At 61.5% G+C, this 19,739-nt stretch overlaps 1 protein-coding gene across 2 annotated transcripts in view; it reads left to right on the forward strand.

Annotated features, from left to right (window-relative positions):
* The first annotated feature begins 4,391 nt into the window (after window positions 1–4,391).
* The window catches only part of NFATC1 (nuclear factor of activated T cells 1), a 98,304-nt gene continuing 82,956 nt past the window's right edge, over window positions 4,392–19,739 (forward strand). For both annotated transcript variants that reach the window (XM_045296275.1, XM_045296277.1), the window contains exons 1-2: window positions 4,392–4,473; window positions 11,949–13,050. In XM_045296275.1, the coding sequence (XP_045152210.1) occupies window positions 4,392–4,473; window positions 11,949–13,050 (1,184 nt within the window). The remainder of the gene's footprint in view (window positions 4,474–11,948; window positions 13,051–19,739) is intronic.

Raw genomic sequence — 19,739 nt, forward strand, 5'->3', positions numbered from 1 at the left:
GCCGCACACTGGCTTTCCTCCAGCTCCGCTTTCAACCTCAGGGGTGTCGTGCGGAGGTTTTACGACTTTTGTGCCCCAGCCCCTTCCCTCCAACGGCTGCCAGATATGGGTCCCGTCTGCCCGGTGGCTACCGCGGAGCTGACAGGGCGGGGAAGTCGGGCCGGGGCCAGGGGAGGGGGCGAGGGGACCCCGCGCGGGCTGGACGGCTCGGGCTGCGCCTGGGCTCCTGTGGCCGAGCGGCCTGCGCGCCATGTGGTAGCAATTTAGCGGCCGGGAATTTCCTCTCCAGGCCTGCCAGCGTGGGGGAAGCCTGCGCGCTGACATAATGACTTCAACATGGGCGCCCTGCACCCGGAGCCCCCTGCCCGGGCCGCCCCGCGGGGCCGTTCTCCGGGCGCTCAAGGGACCCCGGCGTCCGGGCGCACGGCCGCCCCCGCGCGCGCCCCGGCCAGCGCGGCGCTGGCGACTCCCCCGGGCGGCGCCGGCCCGGGCGGGGGGCGCGATGTCACCGCGGGCGGGGGGGCGGCGGGCGGCGGGAGGCGGGGGAGGTATTTTCCAGCTTTAAAAAGGCAGGAGCAGCGCGCGGCCCTGCGTCAGAGCGGGACTTGGAGACTCCGCAAACTCGCGGGCAGGGTCCGAGCGCAGGGCACCGCCGGCGGGGAGTTTGGCCCGCCTCAGCTCCCGTCGCCCAGGGGGCCAGGGGTCGCAGCCGCCCGGCCGCGCGCCCCCCATGACAGACTCGCGGGGGTCGCGGCGCTGAGCCTGGCCCGCCAGCGCTTCTTTCGGGGCCACGCGCGCGACTTTGCGCCGGGAGGACGCGCCCCCCCAGGCGGGCACAGCCGGCGGGGAGGCCGCAGGGCGCGGGGCCGCTCCTCCTCCGGCTCCTCGCCGCCGCCGCGTGGATGCCAAGTTCGAGTTTTCCGGTCCCTTCCAAGTTTCCACTCAGCCCTCCGGCTGCAGCCCGCGGGAGCGGACACCTCGCGCGCCCCGCGCAGCCCGCCGCTGGCACCATGAAGTCCGCGGAGGAAGGTAACTGGCGCGGCCGCCCTCCGCCAGACCTGCGCGCCCCCAGCCCCGGGGCCAGCCAGTCGCCGCGCGACGCCAGGGGTCCCGCCTGGGCGCGAGCGTGGGGTGGGGGGCGCGGGGCGCGACCGCGGGAACTGGGAAGCGGGTCCGCCGGAGTCCTCGCGGCCGCTCCGGGTTTGAGTTCGACTTCTTGCCAATAGGTGTCTCCTCTTCGCTAGGAGCGCGAAGGAGGCCGGGGCTTGAGGAGCGCGCGGCGGTCGGTCCGCGCAGTAGGAAGCGGGTTCTGAGCTGCAGATGCGCGACGAGCAAGGGTGGGGCTCTGGGTGCAGTGTGGTTTCTGGGGAGGGGGGTCACGCCGCCAGAATTTGGGTAGGTGGGCTCCTCCCCGGGGGCTTCGTTCAGGCGTCCTGTAAGCCTGAGCTCTGTGAAGTGAATAGTTTGCTGAGAGACAGGCGTCTGCCACTGGTCTGAGGACAGGAGCAAAGGCGACCAGAAGGCCCCTAGAGTAAAACCATCTTTCAGCCTTGAAGGCACCAGCGTCTTCACCAGAGTGGCTCGCTGTGACTGTCAACTTCCAAGCTGCTTTTTTGAAATGGGAGAACTTTTTTGGCCTTTCAATCCTAAAGTCTGCTCTACCCTCCTGGTGAGGGCTGGTGACTAATGAGAGCAAAGAGGGTGCCTGCCTGGAAGCCTCTCTCTGCCAGCTCGCCACCAGCCCCAGAGGCTGTCAGTTCGGAGAGATGGGGGCTGCAGGTGCCACCAAGATTGGCACCTCATCCATGGCCTTACATGGCAGACGCAGGGCGGACACTGGAGGCTCTCCTGCAGGTTTCCAGCTGCTTGAGTGTCTGGGGCAAAGCACTTGGGCAGGCTCGCAAACCTCTCCAGCTGGGACACAGCAGCCCTCGAGTGCCCATGAGGACGCAAAGCTGATGGCAAGCACTGAAAGTGAGGGCCACTGTCCCCCGACTGTTCCAGCTTGCAGGAGGGCCTCCACACTTTGCCATCCGTCCAACGGTCTTGTCTTAAGAAAGACAGAGCCGGCGTTGCCACCCGGAGGCCTCTGCGCCTGGCCAGACACCCTGGGCCCAGCAGTGGTCCGTGCACTTCACACAGGATAGCAGGCAGTGCCTGGGCCTCTTGCCACTGCCCCCATTTTCAAAGGTCCATACAATGAACGCCACACGGCATTCACAGGATGGGCTCTGGTGAGGACAGTTGCATAGTTTCTTCTTGTTTTGACTTTACCTCCTTGGACTCTTTATTCAGAGCTTTACTGATCACTGCTTAAAGAATGGATCATGGCATGGTTTCAAAGGGGCTCTGGCGGTGGGTGCGGTGAGTTAAGAATCAGGCCGCCCCGAGGGAGAGCGGCGCAGCCTGCCTCTATGAAGACTGTCAGCTTCCTCAGTCCGGGGCCATGTCTGCTCCCACGAGCCACCAGAGTGGGGCTGCAGGTGGGAGTGGGTGGTATCCAGTTCCCAAGTTTAGCTGTCTCTCTGCTCCATCAGCACCCCACCCTGTCTTAAGGAACCCTTTTCTCCACAATACAGTCGGGGGAGTAAGTGGGGGTGTCTATGGGGATAGTGGTTGTTTTTTCATGTAAACCCCCCCACCCAGGTAGATTTTGCCCTTGGAAAACACAGATGTGGACATGTTCTGTACTGGTTATACTGAGTGGAGGCCCCCTCTTCAGGCTCCCTGCAAGCAAGCCGGGGACCCCCTCGCCGGAGCTCCCAGCATCTGGGGTGCCACCGGTGATGTCTGCACTTGTTTTGCCGGGTGGAGCGGCCTGGGAGGCACCCGCTCTGAGGTTGCTCCACACAGAATGGCCTGAGGGTGGCCAAAATGGCTGTGAACAAAGCCAGTCCTGTTTCCCTCTATCCTCCACCACACTCTTCCCTAATCCAGACTAGAACCCACAGAGGTGCTGGCACCCGTCTCTATCATACCAAGCCCCTCCACTCAGCACCCCAGCACTCTGTGGGAGGAACCAGCCAAGCCAAACATTCCCACCAGTCGGTGGCGGCAAGCCAGTGGGACGTGTGGAGGTCCGTGCCTGCAGAAAGGTGTAAAGCCACCGTTCAGTGAATGCCTCCATCTCAGCAGGCACCCAGGCCAAGCCGGCAGAGAAATGCCTCGAGCTGGCGCGCACAGCCGGGCAGGGGTGCGAGGGGAGGTGGTGCGGTGTCCCTGCCCGCCCGCCCAGGCTGAGCTTCCATTTGCCTGAAGGCCAGCAAAAAGCAAACTCAAACAAAACACCCTCCAACATACATCTCAAACTATTATTAGAAACAAAATCAGGCCAAAGCGAACTGTAGTTTATCACCAGAGGGAACCAGTCGTTTGACAAGGGTCACGGAGAGAGGACTTGGGGAGGCAGCGGGTGATTGACGGGCTATCCGTTTCTGGAAGAAGCAGAACCTGCAAGTGCAGAAGGCAGCGGAAAGGAGGCCGAGGCTGACGTGAGACCTCCACTTCTCACTGGGTCGCCTCCACCACCAATCTTCATGTCCAGCTACGGGGCCCTGTGGGACCAGGAGCCTGGGGGAAGCAAAGGCAGACTGCTGGGGGACAAGGGGCAGCAAAGGTTCAGGGCTAGCTGGGCCCAGGGACCGGCCACCTGTCTGGCCTGCAAACCCCAGAGGATGCCGGCAGGTTGCATGTGGGTCTGTGTGGGACAGTGTCCCACAAGCAGGCGAACTGCTGCGGCAGAGCCAGACTGCTGTAGACCAGGCCTGCGAGTGCAAGTGACCAGCAGGGCCACCCTGAACAGGCCTAACTTGAGTTAGGCCTCCCTGCCATGTCTTCATCTAGGGGGCTCGAGAGGGCTTCCTGGACCGTTCGCTGGAAAGCACAGGTCCCTTGGAAAGCAGTGTGCTTGCTTTCTGCTGAAATGCAGCTCCTGGGTTTGCCTGCAGGCTGATCCCAGGACAGGGCCCCCGGTTTTCATACTTCACTTTGACACCCTGCCTGGGTGCAGTGATGGCCGGGGCTCAGGTCCCCTGGGCATGAGTCTGCAGGTCTGAAGGCCAGCCGCGAGGACCAGGGCGTTGGGGTGAGCGGCCACCTCCCGCCTGGCTGCTCCTCCTGGCCGGGGACTTAGCACAGCGTCGGAGCTGCACGCCGGCTGCGGTGGCCGCGCGGGTTGCGGGCGGGCCCTGCGAGAGGCCGCGGGGAGTTGGGAGAAAATTCAGAAACGGGCGGCGGCGCGTGTTTATACAACCCGGAAACGCGAGGGGGGGACGCTCGGGCCGGGGACAGGGGCGGGGCAGGGGGACCGGGGCGGGGACAGGGACGGCCCCGGAGTCACGTTACGCCCCAGCGGCCGAGCGACCCGACCACAGGTGCCCAGCCGGCCCGACATGACGGGCCTGGGGCCGGACCAGGAGTTCGACTTCGACTTTCTTTTTGAGTTCGACCAGGGCGACGACTGCGCCCCCGGAGGTGGGCTGGGCACGGGGACGGGGAGGGGCGCGGGGACCTGAGGGAGGGGACCCGGGAGTGGGGACTCGGGGGCGTCCGGCGCCGAGCAGCAGCGTCCCGCGGCAGGGTCCCAGTCCGGGTGGGCCCAGAGCCCTGGTTCCGGATCAGGCGCACCCGGGAGGCGAGGCCCGGCCCGGAGGCGGAGGGCGGCTCAAGGGGACAAGAGCGTCCGGGACACGGGGCTCGGAAACTGTGACCGGGCACAGATGGTCTGCGCTGTTGGCAGCCAAGCTCTGCGCGGGGACCGCAGCTCCTGCCCCTGCGCCCGCCGGCCCGTCCCTGGGGCTGAACCACCGGCGGCGGCGCGCAGTTGTAACCCGAGAGCGAGCGCGCTGGCGCCCCTGGAAGGCAGTGTCGCCCCGCCCGCGCCCTCCGCAGCCGGGTCACCCGCCGGCGCTCAAGTTTGCGCCCAGTGACTGCGGCGAGGGCGGCGGCACGCTTTCATTTTCTGTCTCCGCCCAGGACTCGGCAGACGCGGGGGGTGGGGGGTGGGGGCACAGCGGGACCGCTGCGCATGGAGTGACAGCGCCCGCCGGCAGGTCTCTCCCAGCCCGCCGGCCTGGACTAAGCGCCCCCGCCTGTCCTTCCCCTCCAGGACTCAGCAGCTAGGTGGAGGGGGAGGTGGGTGGGTACACTCGACGACCTCCTCAGGAGGCCTGGCAAACTTTTAATACAGTTATTCAAGAGTGCCTCCCTGCTGGCCTGGACTCTGGCCTCTCCTGTTGCCCCATGAGGTCTCGGGGAGCCCACTGGCCTAGGGTCTGGCCCTGAGTTTCCAGCTCAGACTTCCCTCTGCACACCCTTGCTCTTGGTTCTGGGCAGCGATTTTCTTCAGAATGAGCCCCAGAGCTCATTTCACAAGCCAGCCATCCCCTCACAGTGTCCCTGTGAGACAGGACGCTGCCCCCAGAGGATTGAAGACTGCCACAGCATCCCGCTGGTGGGCCCCACGGTCATAAACTGCTTAACCCTCCACACAGGGCAGCAGGAGGGAGACCACAGAGCCACTCTGACCTTGGTCCTTGCAGCAACCCCAAGGACCATAGCTCAGCAGAGAGGCATCTCACAGAGAGGGGGTGACTCTCCCAGTTACTGCTGGTCATGCAGCACCAGTACCTGCAACCAGTTCTGCACAGGCAAGCCCCAGCCAGGAGTCCCTGCATCTGGGCTCTGCAGCCAGCAGGCCACACAGTGCTTACTCTGGACATCTCCTGATAGGAGGTCAGCACTCAGCGTGTCCCAAAGGGCCTGGTTTCAAAGGGGCCCCAGGTGATGAGACTGCTCAGCCCCCAGTGCTCTCAGGGCCCAGGGTCCCTGTGCCCTGCTGGGGACCATCCCTGTGGTCTGTGCTGCTGTCTTGGGCACGGAGGAACCAGGAGCACCGGGCATGACGTGGAGTGCCCCTGAGCCCCAGAGCCGGAGGCCTGCAGTGAAGCCATGCCTGTCTTCAGGCTTGGTTTAAGCCTTACTGAGCCCCCACCCAGCCCACCAGTGAACCCTCCTGGGGCTCAGCTTGGGCTCCCCCTGACCACCCCCAAGGGAGAGAGCTCAGGCAGGACCTTTCAACGAGGGAGGGGTGCCCCCACCCCCTTGAGTGGCATCAGAAAACAGTTGCTTGAAAGTACTCCTTTGCCTTCTCTGTTTCTTGTAGAGACATGCTCACTTCTGCTTTGTGTGACACCGCGGTGTGTGCTGCACTCTGACCTGAGACACCAACCCCCGTCCTTTGGGCCCAGAGAAGTGGGGTCTGTGTGTCAGTGAGTGAACAGGAGCTGAGAGCCAGGGGCACTGTGTCCGGAAGTGGCTGCTCCTCCAGCTGCTGGCAGTCACTGCAGCTGAGCTGGCTGGTCCCAGGCAGCCCGGAGCATCCGGGTGGCCAGTGGGTGTGCAGGAACCGTGTCCAGCCCTGGGTGGCCTGTTTGTGGCCCCTCCTGCTTTTGTTTGGCTTTTGTCATGTCCAGACGCGAGTGTCTCCCTGGGCCCCCAAAGAGAGAGGGACTCATCTTTACCGGCAGTAAATGCTGGGTGTGCTTGGTGCTGACCTACAACGACCCCGTACAACAGAACAGAACACCCCGTCCTGCGCCATCCTCACAATTGCTCTGCTGCTTGAACTCATTGTTGCATACACTATGCTGGGGGGCTTCCTCTGTTTCACCAGCCCTCCGCTTAACTAAGCAAGTCCAAGTAAACCCACCCTGGGACTTACAGAGACCCCACGGGACTGAGCGGAACTGCACCCCAGGCTTTCCGAGATGGTCAGTCTTGACGGAAGCAGAAAGCCTCATCTTTCTCCCAAGAAGTGACTTGTGTATTTGAACTGTTGGCTTAACTTCCAGTTAGTGGTATAACCTGTAAGTACTAGTCTAAGTAGTGGATATTGAACGTTGATTGATTGGGCAAGAATAAAAAGATTTTTAAAAATTGCCTTGGACAGGGAAGGGGCAATATCTTCTGCAGATAAAGGGGGCCATGGAGGGTGGGGGGAGGCAAAGGAGGGTGATGACTCCTCCCTTTCAGGGAACCCCCGCCCAGGACTGCTAGCAGGCCCCCGACCATTTGGAGGAGCTCGCTTTCTTTGGGGGTCCCTCAACTCCCTGCCACCTGATCTCCCTGGTGGTCCCCCTGCTCCCCATCAGATGGTCTCCTCCCCTGGGCCCCCATCACTCCCTGCTCCCCAACATTTCTCTGCCTGGTTGGGGGACGGTGGGCACTGGTTCACTGTCAGGTGGTGGGTGTGGCTCTGCTTGCTGCCTGCGGGCACTTGTTTTCCAAGTTATTTTGGCCCGGCTTGAGCTGCCAGCATTGTCGCCCTGGCAACTCAGCAGGGGCGCCTGGGGGCGGGGGGTTCTTGGCAGTGGTCTGGACTACCTCCAGTGGAGACACCTGGGGTGGTGAGGGTGGTGACGGTCGGGCAGGGTTTATTCTCAGCAGTCCTGGGTCGTGGGGGCTGGCCTCAGCCAGGAAGGAGCTGGCAGGGACTGACTGGCAGCTGCCTTCACCCAGGAAGTACATGGCAGCTGCTCCGGGTCCCCTGTCCCATCCCGGGGGTAGCTAGCCCTGGTGCTTGGGTCCTCTGCCCCATCCCCTGGGTGGTTGGACCCCTGACCCAGTTCTGGGGTAGCCGGCCCTGGCAAGTTGGCTAACAGGGCAGTGTGGGTGCTGAGCTGAGGCCAGGCTCCCCGTGCTGTCCTTCAGGCCATCTGCCCAGGCCACCGGGCGCTCCTCGGGCAGCTAAGTGACCAGCAACCAGCTGCTCGGTTGGGGCTTTGGGAGCTGTTGTTTAGTTTCCAATACGTGCAAGGCGATCTTCCTGCCGTATCTACCACCTTCTGCAAAGAGCACAGGGTCTGAGGCTTGTGGCCAAGCTGGCCTGTGACCCTCACACTGCTGCTGTCAGTTTAGGGGGGGAGAGAAAGGATGGGGGTTCTGCTCCCTGGGAACCCCCGGCACCGGGCCTCACATGGGACACATCGGGCCTCTGCTGGTAGATGTTGGGGGCTGCGGGTAGAGGCAGACTGCATGGGGACCCGGCTAAGGGCGGTACCCTGTGACATGTGGAGGTAGTCTTTGTGGGGAAGGAGCCCCCGCAGCCTGCCATCCTGCTGATAAGTGTCCCCAGGACCTGCTCCCTGTTGGTCAGGGGTCCACACACATGCGTTTGCATGCAACAAGCCACTCCTGGGGGAGGCAGCTTGCTGGCAGCCTTGAATGTGGAATTTGCTGAGACAAGGGCAGCTAGGGCCACCTGCGGGCATCTCCAGAGGGCCCACAGGCCCCGACCACCGGGTAGGGACGATGCAGAGGGTGGCTGGGTGGCACCGGGATCTGGGAATCCACAGTCAGAACAATGTGAGCCGTGTTCTACAGGGCCGGCTGGGTGGGGGCCACATTTCACTGTCCTAGGTCATTTTGAATATGCCCCATAGCATTTGCTTACAAGACCCAGTTTCTTTGGCCTGGGCTGCCCTGCAGTGTATCGAACCTGCTCTGGCCAGTGGCCAGGCTCCTGTGACCCAAGCCAGGGCAGCCTTAGTGGGGGCAAGCTTTGCTCAACTTAAGTCTCCTTGACTCTCAGGTTCTGCCTATGAGCCTGGGCAGTTTCCTGACAGGGAAGCCCTTCTCAGCCATTCCACATGATTTGAATATGGTTCTGAAGGGCAGTAAAACCAAATGGCGGCCGGTGCTAGGATGGGGAGGGCAGAAGAGTACCCCCACCCCAACCAACAGCAGAGTGGCAGCCGGTCAGGGTTGGGGGGATGACCACCAGCAGGTGGGAGGGCTCAGCCCTGTAGCTGAAGCATCCCCCCCACTGGCTGGGCCCTGCCTTTGTCATTTGTTTAATTAAGGAGAAGTCCCAGCTGAGTGAGATTTTCATAAAGGTGGCTCGATCGTTCTCTTCCCTCGCTGAGCCAAGGTCCAGGGAGACTAGCAGGCAAAGTGGTGGCTCCCAGAGCAGCAGCCGACTTCTGCTGCCGCCCAACCAGAGGGTCTCCCCTGGCGGGGTGTGGGGGTGTCCCTTGGTCCAGGGATTTTTCTCCCCTGAGCCTGTCTTTCCTGGGACCTGCCCAGATGGCATCTGTTCAAAATGCTTCAAATTAGCCACCCCCCAGGTCTTCGGAGCCAGGGTCCCTGGCCTCCCTCGGTGGCAGGTACAGGCCGAGTCCCTGGCGCCTCTCAGAGTTCTCACCCGGCTCCCAACGGCAGTTCTAGGTGTGAGCAGCCACCTCCTGCCAGGAGTGACAGCCCACCAGACCTATAAGCTGGGAAACACTGGGTCTGTGAGTCAGGGACCCCCGGGCCACCCTTAGGGTCCTGCAAGCCCTAGGGAAGTGGTGGGCCTGGCAGGGCCTCGCCTGGAGGCACCGGGATTCGGGAAGGTGGACTCCGCCCTGTCAAGTTTCCATCTGATTCCCAGGTTGGGTTTCCACCATCTTCAGCCCTGTAGCTGTTGCTGTTGTCTGCTGCCCACAGCGACCCTGTTTACACACGAGAGCTAAGCACCGCCTGGGCCCGTGCCACCCTCACCACCGCTCCTGTGCTTGAGCCCCCGTGGAGGGCTCCCTGTGGATCGCTGCCCTTCTCCAGGGCTGGTCTCTCCCGACCACACGTCCAGAGTGCATGAGACCACGTCTCACATCCTGGCCTCTGAGGACCATTCTGACTGTACTTCTTCCGAGACGGATCTGTGGGTCCTTTGAATACTCTTCATAGCACGGATTGATTCTCCTTCAGTCTTCCCTGTCTCCATCCTTAGGGGTCGGAATTCTCAAGTCCAGAGGGAGACGAGGCCAATGGGGAGGAACTCCAGCTCCAACTCATGTGGCATCAGAGATTGTAGCCAGGACACCTCTCTCACTCATGAGTGTTTAGTTTATTGATCTCTGCAGAGCTCCCCTCCCCTGCCGCCACCCTCACCCCCTCTGGTCTGTGGCCTGGCTCTCCAGGAGAAAGCAGGGGGTTCCTAGCCCCCCATTCTCTCTTGGAAAGATAGCCTTGCTTTGGGCGGTTTGACAGATTTTATTTCAAAGTAGTTTTAGATTTATAGAAAAACTGTACAGCGTCTCCTTCGCCCTGTGGAGGTGCCGGCACGAACGCAGAGCCCTCACGTCACCTCTGGCTTCCTTCCCTGTCTCCAGCCCTGTCTGACACACGCACAAGGATGCCATGTGACCGCCCTCATGGGTGTCACCACCCCTAAATGCCCGGTGGGCGTGGCTCCCCTTCCCCCCAACAAGGCCTGATCCTACTGCCCAAGTCGTGCTGCCCTTCCGGGATATGGTAGTTTATTCCCTGGTGCTTTTTAAAATTCAAAAGTCCTGGATGGGTTGGTTTGGGCGTGTCGGGAGAAACCCCTGGCTATTTGCAGTGTATGAACATGTGTGTGGTTAGAGAGAGAAACAATTGCCAAGGCCTATCCTTTAAAGAAAGAGTGATGATGAATTACAAACCACAAAAGTGAAACAGTGACAAATGGTGAGGAAAAGGCTTCCCTCAGGAGCTTTGAGAACAGGGCCAGGGGTGTGGGTCCTGACTCCCCCTGCTGTATTGCCATCTCCCACCTCCCGCTGCTCCTGGCAGGCAGACCCCAACAGGAGTTTGAGATGATGCTGAAAATGCACCCCCAGTCACACATCCTTTGCAATGCCAGGGTCCCTCAGGATCGCCTGCCACCCATCCGCCTGGTCATTCCTTCCTGGGGGCAGGACAGACTTTTCTCTGCCAGCCCCAGGTGTGATTCTTACATGTGTGCCCCCCAGGTAGAGCTCCCCAGGTGTGGCCACCAAGTGTGGGTCAGGGTGGGTACAGTGGTGGCTGCTTTCACCGAGCCAAAAGAGAACGTGTTGAGAGACTTATAGGCCCACCACCAGGGGTGAATGCTGGGGGCTGAAGGGTGGTGCCTGACTCTGGGCTCTTTTTGGGGGGTGCTGCCACCTCAGAGCAGAAGGGGCCTTGCTCTTGAGTGAAACACACTCAGAGACCCTAGGGTTTCTGTCGGACATCCGGAAGGTGATGAGGGTCATCACTGTTCAACCCCCCCAAGCCTGGCCACCCTGCGGAATCTCACCCCCAGTGGCCCCACCACTGCCGAATGTCCAGGCTGCCAGTCCTTATGGAAGCTGATGGCCCCTGCTTTCCCACAGAGCGGCCGGTGGGGTCAAACCAGACTGCGTGGTCAGTCCAGTGCTTTACCTGCTGCTCCTCTCCAAGCTGGGCCGAGGAGTGCGCCTTCCTGCTGGTACTTTGGAGGGCCTTTCCTGGGCTCGACATTGTGGGCAGTGCCCCTCCGTCTCCGTGAGCTGGAGCCAAGGCTGCCCCCGGGTTCCAGAACCTGTGTTTTTACTGCGGGGCGTCTGTGGGCTCATTGCGCCTCGGCAGTGGTCATGTGACGGTCTCCTACGAGGTTCAGGGCTCTGAGCCCGCTGGTCTGTTCTCTCTGTGAGCCTGCTTCGCAGGGACAGACCTGGGCACCGGGAGGGGCATGGCAGATGGGAGCCTGCATCCCCACAGATGCCACCAGGTAAGAGACATTAGGACGTATCCTCTGCTCCTGGCTCCTGCTCAGGACAGACCTGAAGCTGGTGCTGGGTGGGGATGGGGTCATGGCAGGTGCTGGGGTGGGCGTGGGAGACCAGCCGTGTGACAGGTGCTAAAGCAGGGACAGGGTCGTGGTGGTGTTGAGAGAAGACTTCTCCAGGTGGTGGCAGTTTGCAGAGTTGGGACACGAGGGTGTGGAAGTTCAGGGCAGGGCAGTGGAAGATCATCTCCCGAGGCTGCTCTCATTGACAGTGGTCAATGGTACTGTGGCGGGTATGATCGGGCCATGGTGCCTCCCTGAAACGGGCAGGGCCTGGACGCAGTGGGTAGAGCCTTGTGGTGGCGGGCGACACCAGGCAGCTGTGGGCCACTCCTCACACAGTTCTTCTTCCTTCCAGAACACTACAGCTATGCACCCTCTGGTCTCAGCTCCAGCCTGTCGCTCAGCTCGGCGCACCCAGTGCTGCCCACCCCCTGCCACGAGCTGCAGACACCCAATCCCGTCATCTCCGTCCTCCCATCGGCGGGCCACCCCTCGGGGTACGGCAGCGCGGGGGACAGTGCGCCCGCCAGCTACTTCCTGCCCACAGGTGGCGCCCGGCCCAACGGCGCCCCGACACTGGAGAGCCCCCGGATCGAGATCACCTCCTACCTGGGCCTGCACCATGGTGGCAGCCCCTTCTTCCACGAGGTGGAGGTGGATGAGGCTGGGCCTGGAGCCAGGCGGGCCCCCGCCACGGCCACCCTGCCCCTGCCTGGCCTCGAGGCCTACCGGGACCCCAGCTGCCTGAGCCCAGCCAGCAGCTTGTCATCACGCAGCTGCAACTCGGAGGCCTCCTCCTACGAGTCCAACTACTCATACCCCTACGCCTCCCCGCAGACGTCGCCCTGGCAGTCTCCCTGCGTGTCCCCCAAGACCACCGACCCCGAGGACGGCTTCCCACGCGGGCTGGGCGCCTGCACATTGCTGGCCTCGCCTCGCCACTCACCATGTGCCTCTCCGCGGGCAAGCGTCACCGAGGAGAGCTGGCTGGGGGCGCGGGGCTCGCGCCCCTCCTCGCCATGCAACAAGCGCAAGTACAGCCTGCATGGCCGCCATGTATCCTGCTCACCGCAGCCCTCGCCCACGCCGTCCCCACAGGGCTCCCCGCGCGTCAGCGTCACCGATGACACCTGGCTGGGCGACTCCACGCAGTTCACCAGCTCGGCCATCGTGGCCGCCATCAACGCCCTGTCCACCGACGGTGCGCTCGATCTGGGCGACGGGGTGCCGGTCAAAGCGCGCAAGACGGCACTGGAGCACACGGCCACCATGGCGCTGAAGGTAGAGCCCCCTGGCGAAGACCCTGGCGCCCCACTGCCCGCTGCCTTCGCCCCTGAGGAATTCCCTGCCTTCCAGCACATCAGAAAGGGAGCTTTCTGCGACCAGTACCTCTCAGTGCCACAAGGCCCCTGCCCCTGGGTGAAGCCCAAGCTCCTGTCGCCAGTCTCCTACATGAGGTAAGTGTCTGCCTCGGCTGCTGACCAGAGCCAGTGCGGCCCTGCGGCCCTCAGGGCTGCCCGTGGCCTGCGTGGGGTTCAGTTTACCAGCCCTTCTCCAAGGGCACCTCCAGTGGGATTGAGCCCACAGCCTTTCCATGGACAGCTGTGCCTGCATCGCCACACCCGGCCTGGGGATCCCAGTCCGACTCATGGGCCCCTACAAGAACAGAGTAGACCTGCCCCTGGAAGGCCCCCCCACCCCCGGGATGGACTAGAACTGCCTCAGGACCCCTAGGGCAATGGAGTAGACCTGCCCCAGGGAGTTTCCCATGCTGCCATCTCTGGAAGGACCCTTGTATGAGTGGGAATGGCAGGGCAAGGTAACCCCCACAGAAGCAGATGGCCACATTGTTCCCAGGGAGCTGGTAGGTTTGATTCACAGACCTTGGGGGCTGGGGGGTGGCGCTTTCAAGCATCTTAACCCTGTGCTACCAGGGCCCCAGTGGTTGGATAACTCCCAGCCACCTACACCCTTTGCAACCCAGGCGGCCCGCCAAGGGGCCCCAGGGCTGCTGGGGTGGAGGGAAACATCCTCTCTCCCTGGGGTCCCAGTCAGTTGCCCCCAGCTCAGGAGGCCAATTTTGCTGTGCTAGGTCTGCAGGGCTGGTGGTCTTTGCTTTCACCTAAACAGTTGCCCGACAGGTGGGCCACTGATGGCCCGGCAGGGCTTCCCCAAGGCCATCTCCTGTGGGAGGAGGAAGCGCACCCAAGCCTGGCTGACATGCTGCCCTGTGAGGGCAGGACCCCCACACCCAGGCTGCCACGTATGGCCTGGGACCCCCACACTTAGGCTGCCACGTGAGGGCAGGGACCCCCATACCCAGGCTGCCACATGAGGGCTGGGGCCGCTCTTGCTGTGTCTCTGCTTCAGCCGACTTGGGATTGGAGGCGTCCTAGAGCAGGGTAGGGTGGGGGGCTCCTCTGAGCAGCTAGGCCCATCTCTGCCTGCCGAGGAGCCTGGGACACTACAGGACTGTGTGGGGAGGACGAGACTGGCCCCAGGCTGTCACTGAGCCCAGTGGCCATGCAGAAGGTAGGCCTTGGCTGCAGTGAGGGGGAGACTGGCCCTCAGGTGAGGGCACGCCCTCCCTTCCTACGGGTGCTCAGGAGAGGAGCCGTGCAGGTGGAGAGCCAGTATTACTGCTGCCTTTCTCAGACCCCAGCACCACCCCCCATGAGACCCCCCCCCAAGCACCCTGGGTGCAACCGCACCCAAAACCAGAAGCCCGAGACCATTTTTCAGGGGTGGGGGCAGTGGTGGGGGCTCAGACACTTGCTGGTTAAGCACAGGGACTGCTTTTCCTAGGTTGGAGACCTTGCACACCGCTGCCTGTGCCAAATCCCTGTGTTTTCCATGTCCCGTGACGGTGCCCGGGTTCCTGTCAGCAGGCAGGCGGGCAGGCAGGAAGAGGGTCACAGAGCTGGTGTGCCCCTCCATCCTGACCTGAGGCAGCCACCTGTTTCCTGGTGATCTCACCATGGGTCAGGGCAGCCTGGGGCCCAGTCAAACCCCAGCACCAAGCGACCGGACACCCTGCCCCGGCCTTCTGGTGGGCACGTGACACCGGGGGCCTGGAGATCCCTGCTGCTAATCACATGCATGGGACCCCTTTCCCGGGGGACAACTGCGCACTGTGCGGTGGTCTCAGGGGCCAGAGAAACTAGCTTCCCTCTCGGTGGCTTGTCCTCAATAATCCAGTGTCTGACAAGCCACCTGCCTGCCCCTCCCCCGCCGACCTTACAACCCTCAGCCCAGAGGAAGAAGACTGCGTGTCCACCGTGGCGTCCGGCGAGCGCTGTGACTCTGGGGAGGAAGGCAGGCCTTGTTCTAGGAGCCGATGGAGCCGGCACAGAAACTGTGAGGAGCCCCAGGGGAAAGACAGGCTTCAGACAGTCTGTTCTCATCCCCAGGGAGCCTGGCGGATCCGTGGTTAAGTGGAGCCTGATAACCGGGGGCTGAGTGTGAAGCCGCCCAGGGCCTCCTCAGGAGAAGTAGCAGGCCACCTGCTCCTGCCCAGGCCACCGCTGGGTGGCCCCACGGGGCAGCACTGCTCTGTCGCCCGGGGACAGAGCCTGAAGGGAGTTCACTGGTAGCCCCTGACAACGACCACAGCATCGGTGCAGACTGGGTCTCAGGCCGTGTCCCCACACGCCTCCTGTTTCCCAGAGGGTCCTTTCAAGAACGCAGCCCCTTCCTGCCAGCAGCCAGCAGCCAGCCCTTGCATCACTGCCCAGCACTCGAGCCCTCTGTATCCCCGGGCAGCACTGCCAGTTCAGTTAGCATAAGGAGCTGAGGGCGCTGGCACAGAGAAAGGCAGGCGACAACCAGCTGCAGGACTGCACACCTGGCCATGGCCAGTGCCTGTGCCCAATGACAGATGTCGGAGAGCTCTGCGGAAACCCCCCGGGACTGGGGTTGGGCCGGTGCTGACTTGGCCACCTGCCTCCGCCCCTGAGGGGTGCATGTCAGAGTGTCACAGGGATGGTGCCAGCGCTGGAGGTGTTAGTGCCTGGTGGCATCTCTGCCTTTGCTTTAAAGAGGCGAAGTGACCTTAGGAAAGGAAGTCGGGAAATTTTAGCGTGGGTCTGCGAGCAGCATCAGCAGCGCCTTAAGTTACATCCTTTTGCATGAAATGTGGCGTCTTCTGAGCCACGTGCTCCAAACCCAAATGGCAGACATTATTTCTCTTAGGTTTCGGACTAAGGTCTGTTAATATCAGTAGCCTTTATGCCAGGCGCCTTCTCTCCCAAGTCTGCTGTTCCACAAACTTCTTGAAGGCCCCTCGTGTGTGCTGTCAACGTCTAAAATCAGATGTCTGGACACCGATTTCTCCTGTGTTTGGGGACTTAACTGCTTCCGGGTGTCTTTCTGTAAAGGAGGAAGGAGGTGTGAGGATGGCCCTGAGGTCACCCTGTCTTACTGTCCAGCACGGCCCTGCTGACAGCCGGCGTCTGGATCTCTGCAGACATGGGAATCTGGCCAGCTCCTGGCCGAAGAGGATGCCTCTTGGGCCTTGGTGGACAGGTGTTCGGATCCCTGATGTCTGGACAAGAAGGCCACAGCCCATGGGGTCCTGATGGGCATGTGGGAGTCGGGCCCGTGGTTTCAGAACTGTGGATTCTGGGACTGGACATCAGACAGGTCAGCCCAGGACCCTGGAGCATCTCCCCCACCCTTCTGGAGGTAGTGAGCTTAGGAAATGGGACAATGGCCTAGAGTGCCACTTGTCTGCTATCTGGTGGCCACACCAATGGCCCTGAGTCTGTGGCATGCCTGCCCAGTGACCTCATGGCCCTGGCTGCTCAGCCTGCCCTGTGCGTGATGCTCCCTTGCTGTGAGTCTGCTCTGGTACTTAAGGGACCAGGTAGGCTAAACGTTCCCTCCTGGGATGTGGCCACCCCCTGTGGCTTGTCATCAGTGAAGTGGTCATACCGGAATAACCCCAGGGCCTTCTGGGAAGGCGAAGCCCTCTATGTCCCTGAAGGGGCCATCGGTGCAGTGGGGGGGGGGGGTTGGGGAGCTGGGGCTCTTACTTCTAGACCTCTTCTAGCGAGGCAGGAACAGGGGCACCCTCAGTCCTTTCTGCATATCCGCTCCTCCATGGAGCCCTGAGACAGTGCCCGGCAGTTCCAGCCTCCTGGGGTCTAGATGGAGGCTCTGATCAGTCTACACTGTGTGGAGGGTGCTTGGTTGGCCTGGGGAGAGACATGTCTTGGTTCTGACACATTCTTGCTGGTTGTTGAGAGACCATCAACTGCCCGTAGCTGAGAACAGGACACCCTAAGCCCCCCACCCATGCTCTCTCTAACCCTGTGTTTGAGAGTTCACACTGAGTGTACCCCATGCTTTGCTGCACCCAGGTCCCCGAGAGTGCAAACGCCCTCCCTGAGCATGATTCCCGCGTCCCGTCCTGGCTGCACGTGGATGAGGAGCTCTGCTTTGTCCAAACAGATCATGGCCGAGTGGCCGCAGCTTCCCCACTGCCCAGACTTCGTCTTCACCTGCCCTGGTGTGGTGGTGGGGTGACATGGCCCCCTGTGTGGGGGAGGGCATGGCCCCTGTGTGGTGGTGGGGCATGGCCCCTGTGTGTGGTGGGGCATAGCCCCTGTGTGTGGTGGGGCATGGTCCCTGTGTGGTGGTGGGGCATGGTCCCTGTGGGGGGGCATAGCCCCAGTGTGGTGGGGGGGCATGGCCCCTGTGTGGGTAATGGGTGCTTGGCTCCTGTGGGAGGGCATGGCCCCAGTGTGGTATGGTGGGCATGGCCCCTGTGTGTTGACGGAGTGAGGGGTGCCAAGGGTCTGTTTGGATGTAGAGAAGTATCTATGTGCTATCTGTTTTGGATGCAGACAGGGTGTGGGATGGGGCGTAGGACTGCCTGTGGCTCCCCTCCCCCAAGGTTTCTTGCCAGTACTTCTCATCTGTCTCTTGTCCATCTGTCCATCCACCCCTCCATCCATTCATCCATCCACCCATCTACCTAGCCATCTGTCCATCCGCACATCCATCCATCTACCCAACCACCCACCCATCCACCACCCATCCATCAATCCATACATACATCCACCCACCCATCCAGCTATCCATCCATTTATGCCTGTCATCCAGTTCATTCACTCATTGCTTATGTACTCATTCACCCACACTCTCATCCACTGATTCAACAATTCACTTCATTAATTAAGTCAGTTCAGTTTTTATTCAATTCATCTGTTTAGCCATCACTCAGCACTCACTCCAGGGTCAGTCGTGGCCTGTGAGGAGTTTGCTCCTTGATTTTTGTCCTCAGCACCACCTCCAGGAGAAGACAGCCTGCCTCCCCTGTCCGGAGGGGTGGACCAGGTGCCCAGGGACCAGGAGTAAGCAGCAGCCCTTCAGGGGCAGGGCCTTCACCAACAGGGTGAGCTTGAGCAGCCCCTGAGGACCTGAGACCAGATGGCTTTTCCTCTGGCGTCTGGTTTCGGGGCAGAGGCTCACCAGCTGCTTTCGACGTGTGGCCGGTCTCTGTTACTAGGAGGGCCTTGCTGAGGAGGGGACTTGTTATTCTCGTCCACAGAGCCAAGATGTCTCACTGTGAGCATCCCTGGGAAGAGCATTGGAGACCCCCTGGGTGGGCTGGGCAGGTGAGAACTCTTGGGGCGGGGGTGACTGGTCAGCATGAACACCATGTGTGAGGACACTGGTCAGACTGACCACAGCCTGCCGGGGTCCTGCAGCCCGGGCCCTGGCTGTGGGTGGCCCCACCTGCCCCTTTGCCGGCTCTGGGCCTCCGTCCCAGGAGCCTGACCTCTGCGGGTGGGGAAAACTTTCTCACGGCCAGAGCCTGGGGCCCTGTGAACTCGGAGAGCCCTCGGGAGTGCTCCCGGGTGGTCTGCGGCTTGGAGCATCGTGGACAGAGTGGTGTTGAGGCTGGGTGGGGCCCCCGACCTGTGTGGGCAGCCTTTCTCTTCATTAATTAGGAAAAAAGCCAGAGGAACCACCAGGAGCCCTGGCGACAGGCCCTGAGAGACGCGCTCCTCTCTGAAAATAACCCTTTTCCTTCCCGTGGGTCCTCCCTCTCCCCTCAGGAGGGTTCCTTCCACCAAGTCCCGTCCCCAGCTCCTGCGACTTTCCGCGCACAGGAATCCAGAAACCTCCCACCGCTCTCAGCTCACTGGTAGCTGCTCAGGGTGCTGAACTCTGGAAAACTCAGAATGAGAACATTTTTCCCGAACCATTAACACCCAGGAACCACTGCTTCGCAGGCCACGGGTTTGGCTAGCCGGTGTTCAGATGTGGAAGGCGAGCTGTGGAAGGTCGGCCTTCCCAAGAACTGGGGTTTAGAAGGTGCAGCCACTTTTATCTAAATGGTAGTGGGAAGGGCAAGATCAAATTTGAAACTTGAAACGGAAAAGCCTACACCACCCCTACCTTCTGTTTTCTCTGTTTATGCAAATCATATTCTTCACACAGGATCTTTTCCACGTTCAGATAAACACAGAGAGGGGAGTCACCCACCACCATGCTGCCTGCAGGACCCCTTACCATTTCAGTCCACGGCTTTCCGGACTGACTCTTGGGGGTTCATTTTGGTCTTGTACTAGGACAGTCCATTTTAAAGGTGCAGGGACTTAGTGAGGGCAGGCTGACCAGGACCCCACACCTGCCACCTGCTTCCGTGACCAGCAGGGCAGAGCCCTGACCACTCCAGAGCAAACGCAGATGTCATACAGGTTTAGAAAGCAGCATGCATTTCTGGCTGGAATGCCCCGAGATGTTCCAGCACCCGGGCTCTCCCAGTCCTCTCGCACGCCCTCCACCCCTGGCATCTCTGTTTCAAAGTCACTGTTGACCATCCGGTCTCAGGGAGATGGTCATTTTAAGGAGCACAGTCCTGGTGGGAGACACCCTTCACAGTGTGCGTCACGCTGTTATTTGGCTACAGGGTAACCAAGGTGGTTTCAGGGCCGGTTTTGTTCAAGATCTGAGCAGATCTCGGGGAAGTGGCCTTGCAGAGGCCTCCAGCCACTGACCAGTCCAGCTGGTCTTTCTTGGTGAGAGGATCCGAGACTCTAGTGCACAGATTTCCCCCATCCTGTCAGGGCCTGTCTGTCGTCACCCTGACTAAGCAGGTCAGATCAGTAATGGTCATGGGGCACCATCTGTGGCA

This window comes from Echinops telfairi, unplaced genomic scaffold (genome assembly GCF_000313985.2).
Source record: "Echinops telfairi isolate 266 unplaced genomic scaffold, ASM31398v2 ScPeMD7_7400;HRSCAF=8409, whole genome shotgun sequence".
Classification (NCBI taxonomy): domain Eukaryota; kingdom Metazoa; phylum Chordata; class Mammalia; order Afrosoricida; family Tenrecidae; genus Echinops; species Echinops telfairi.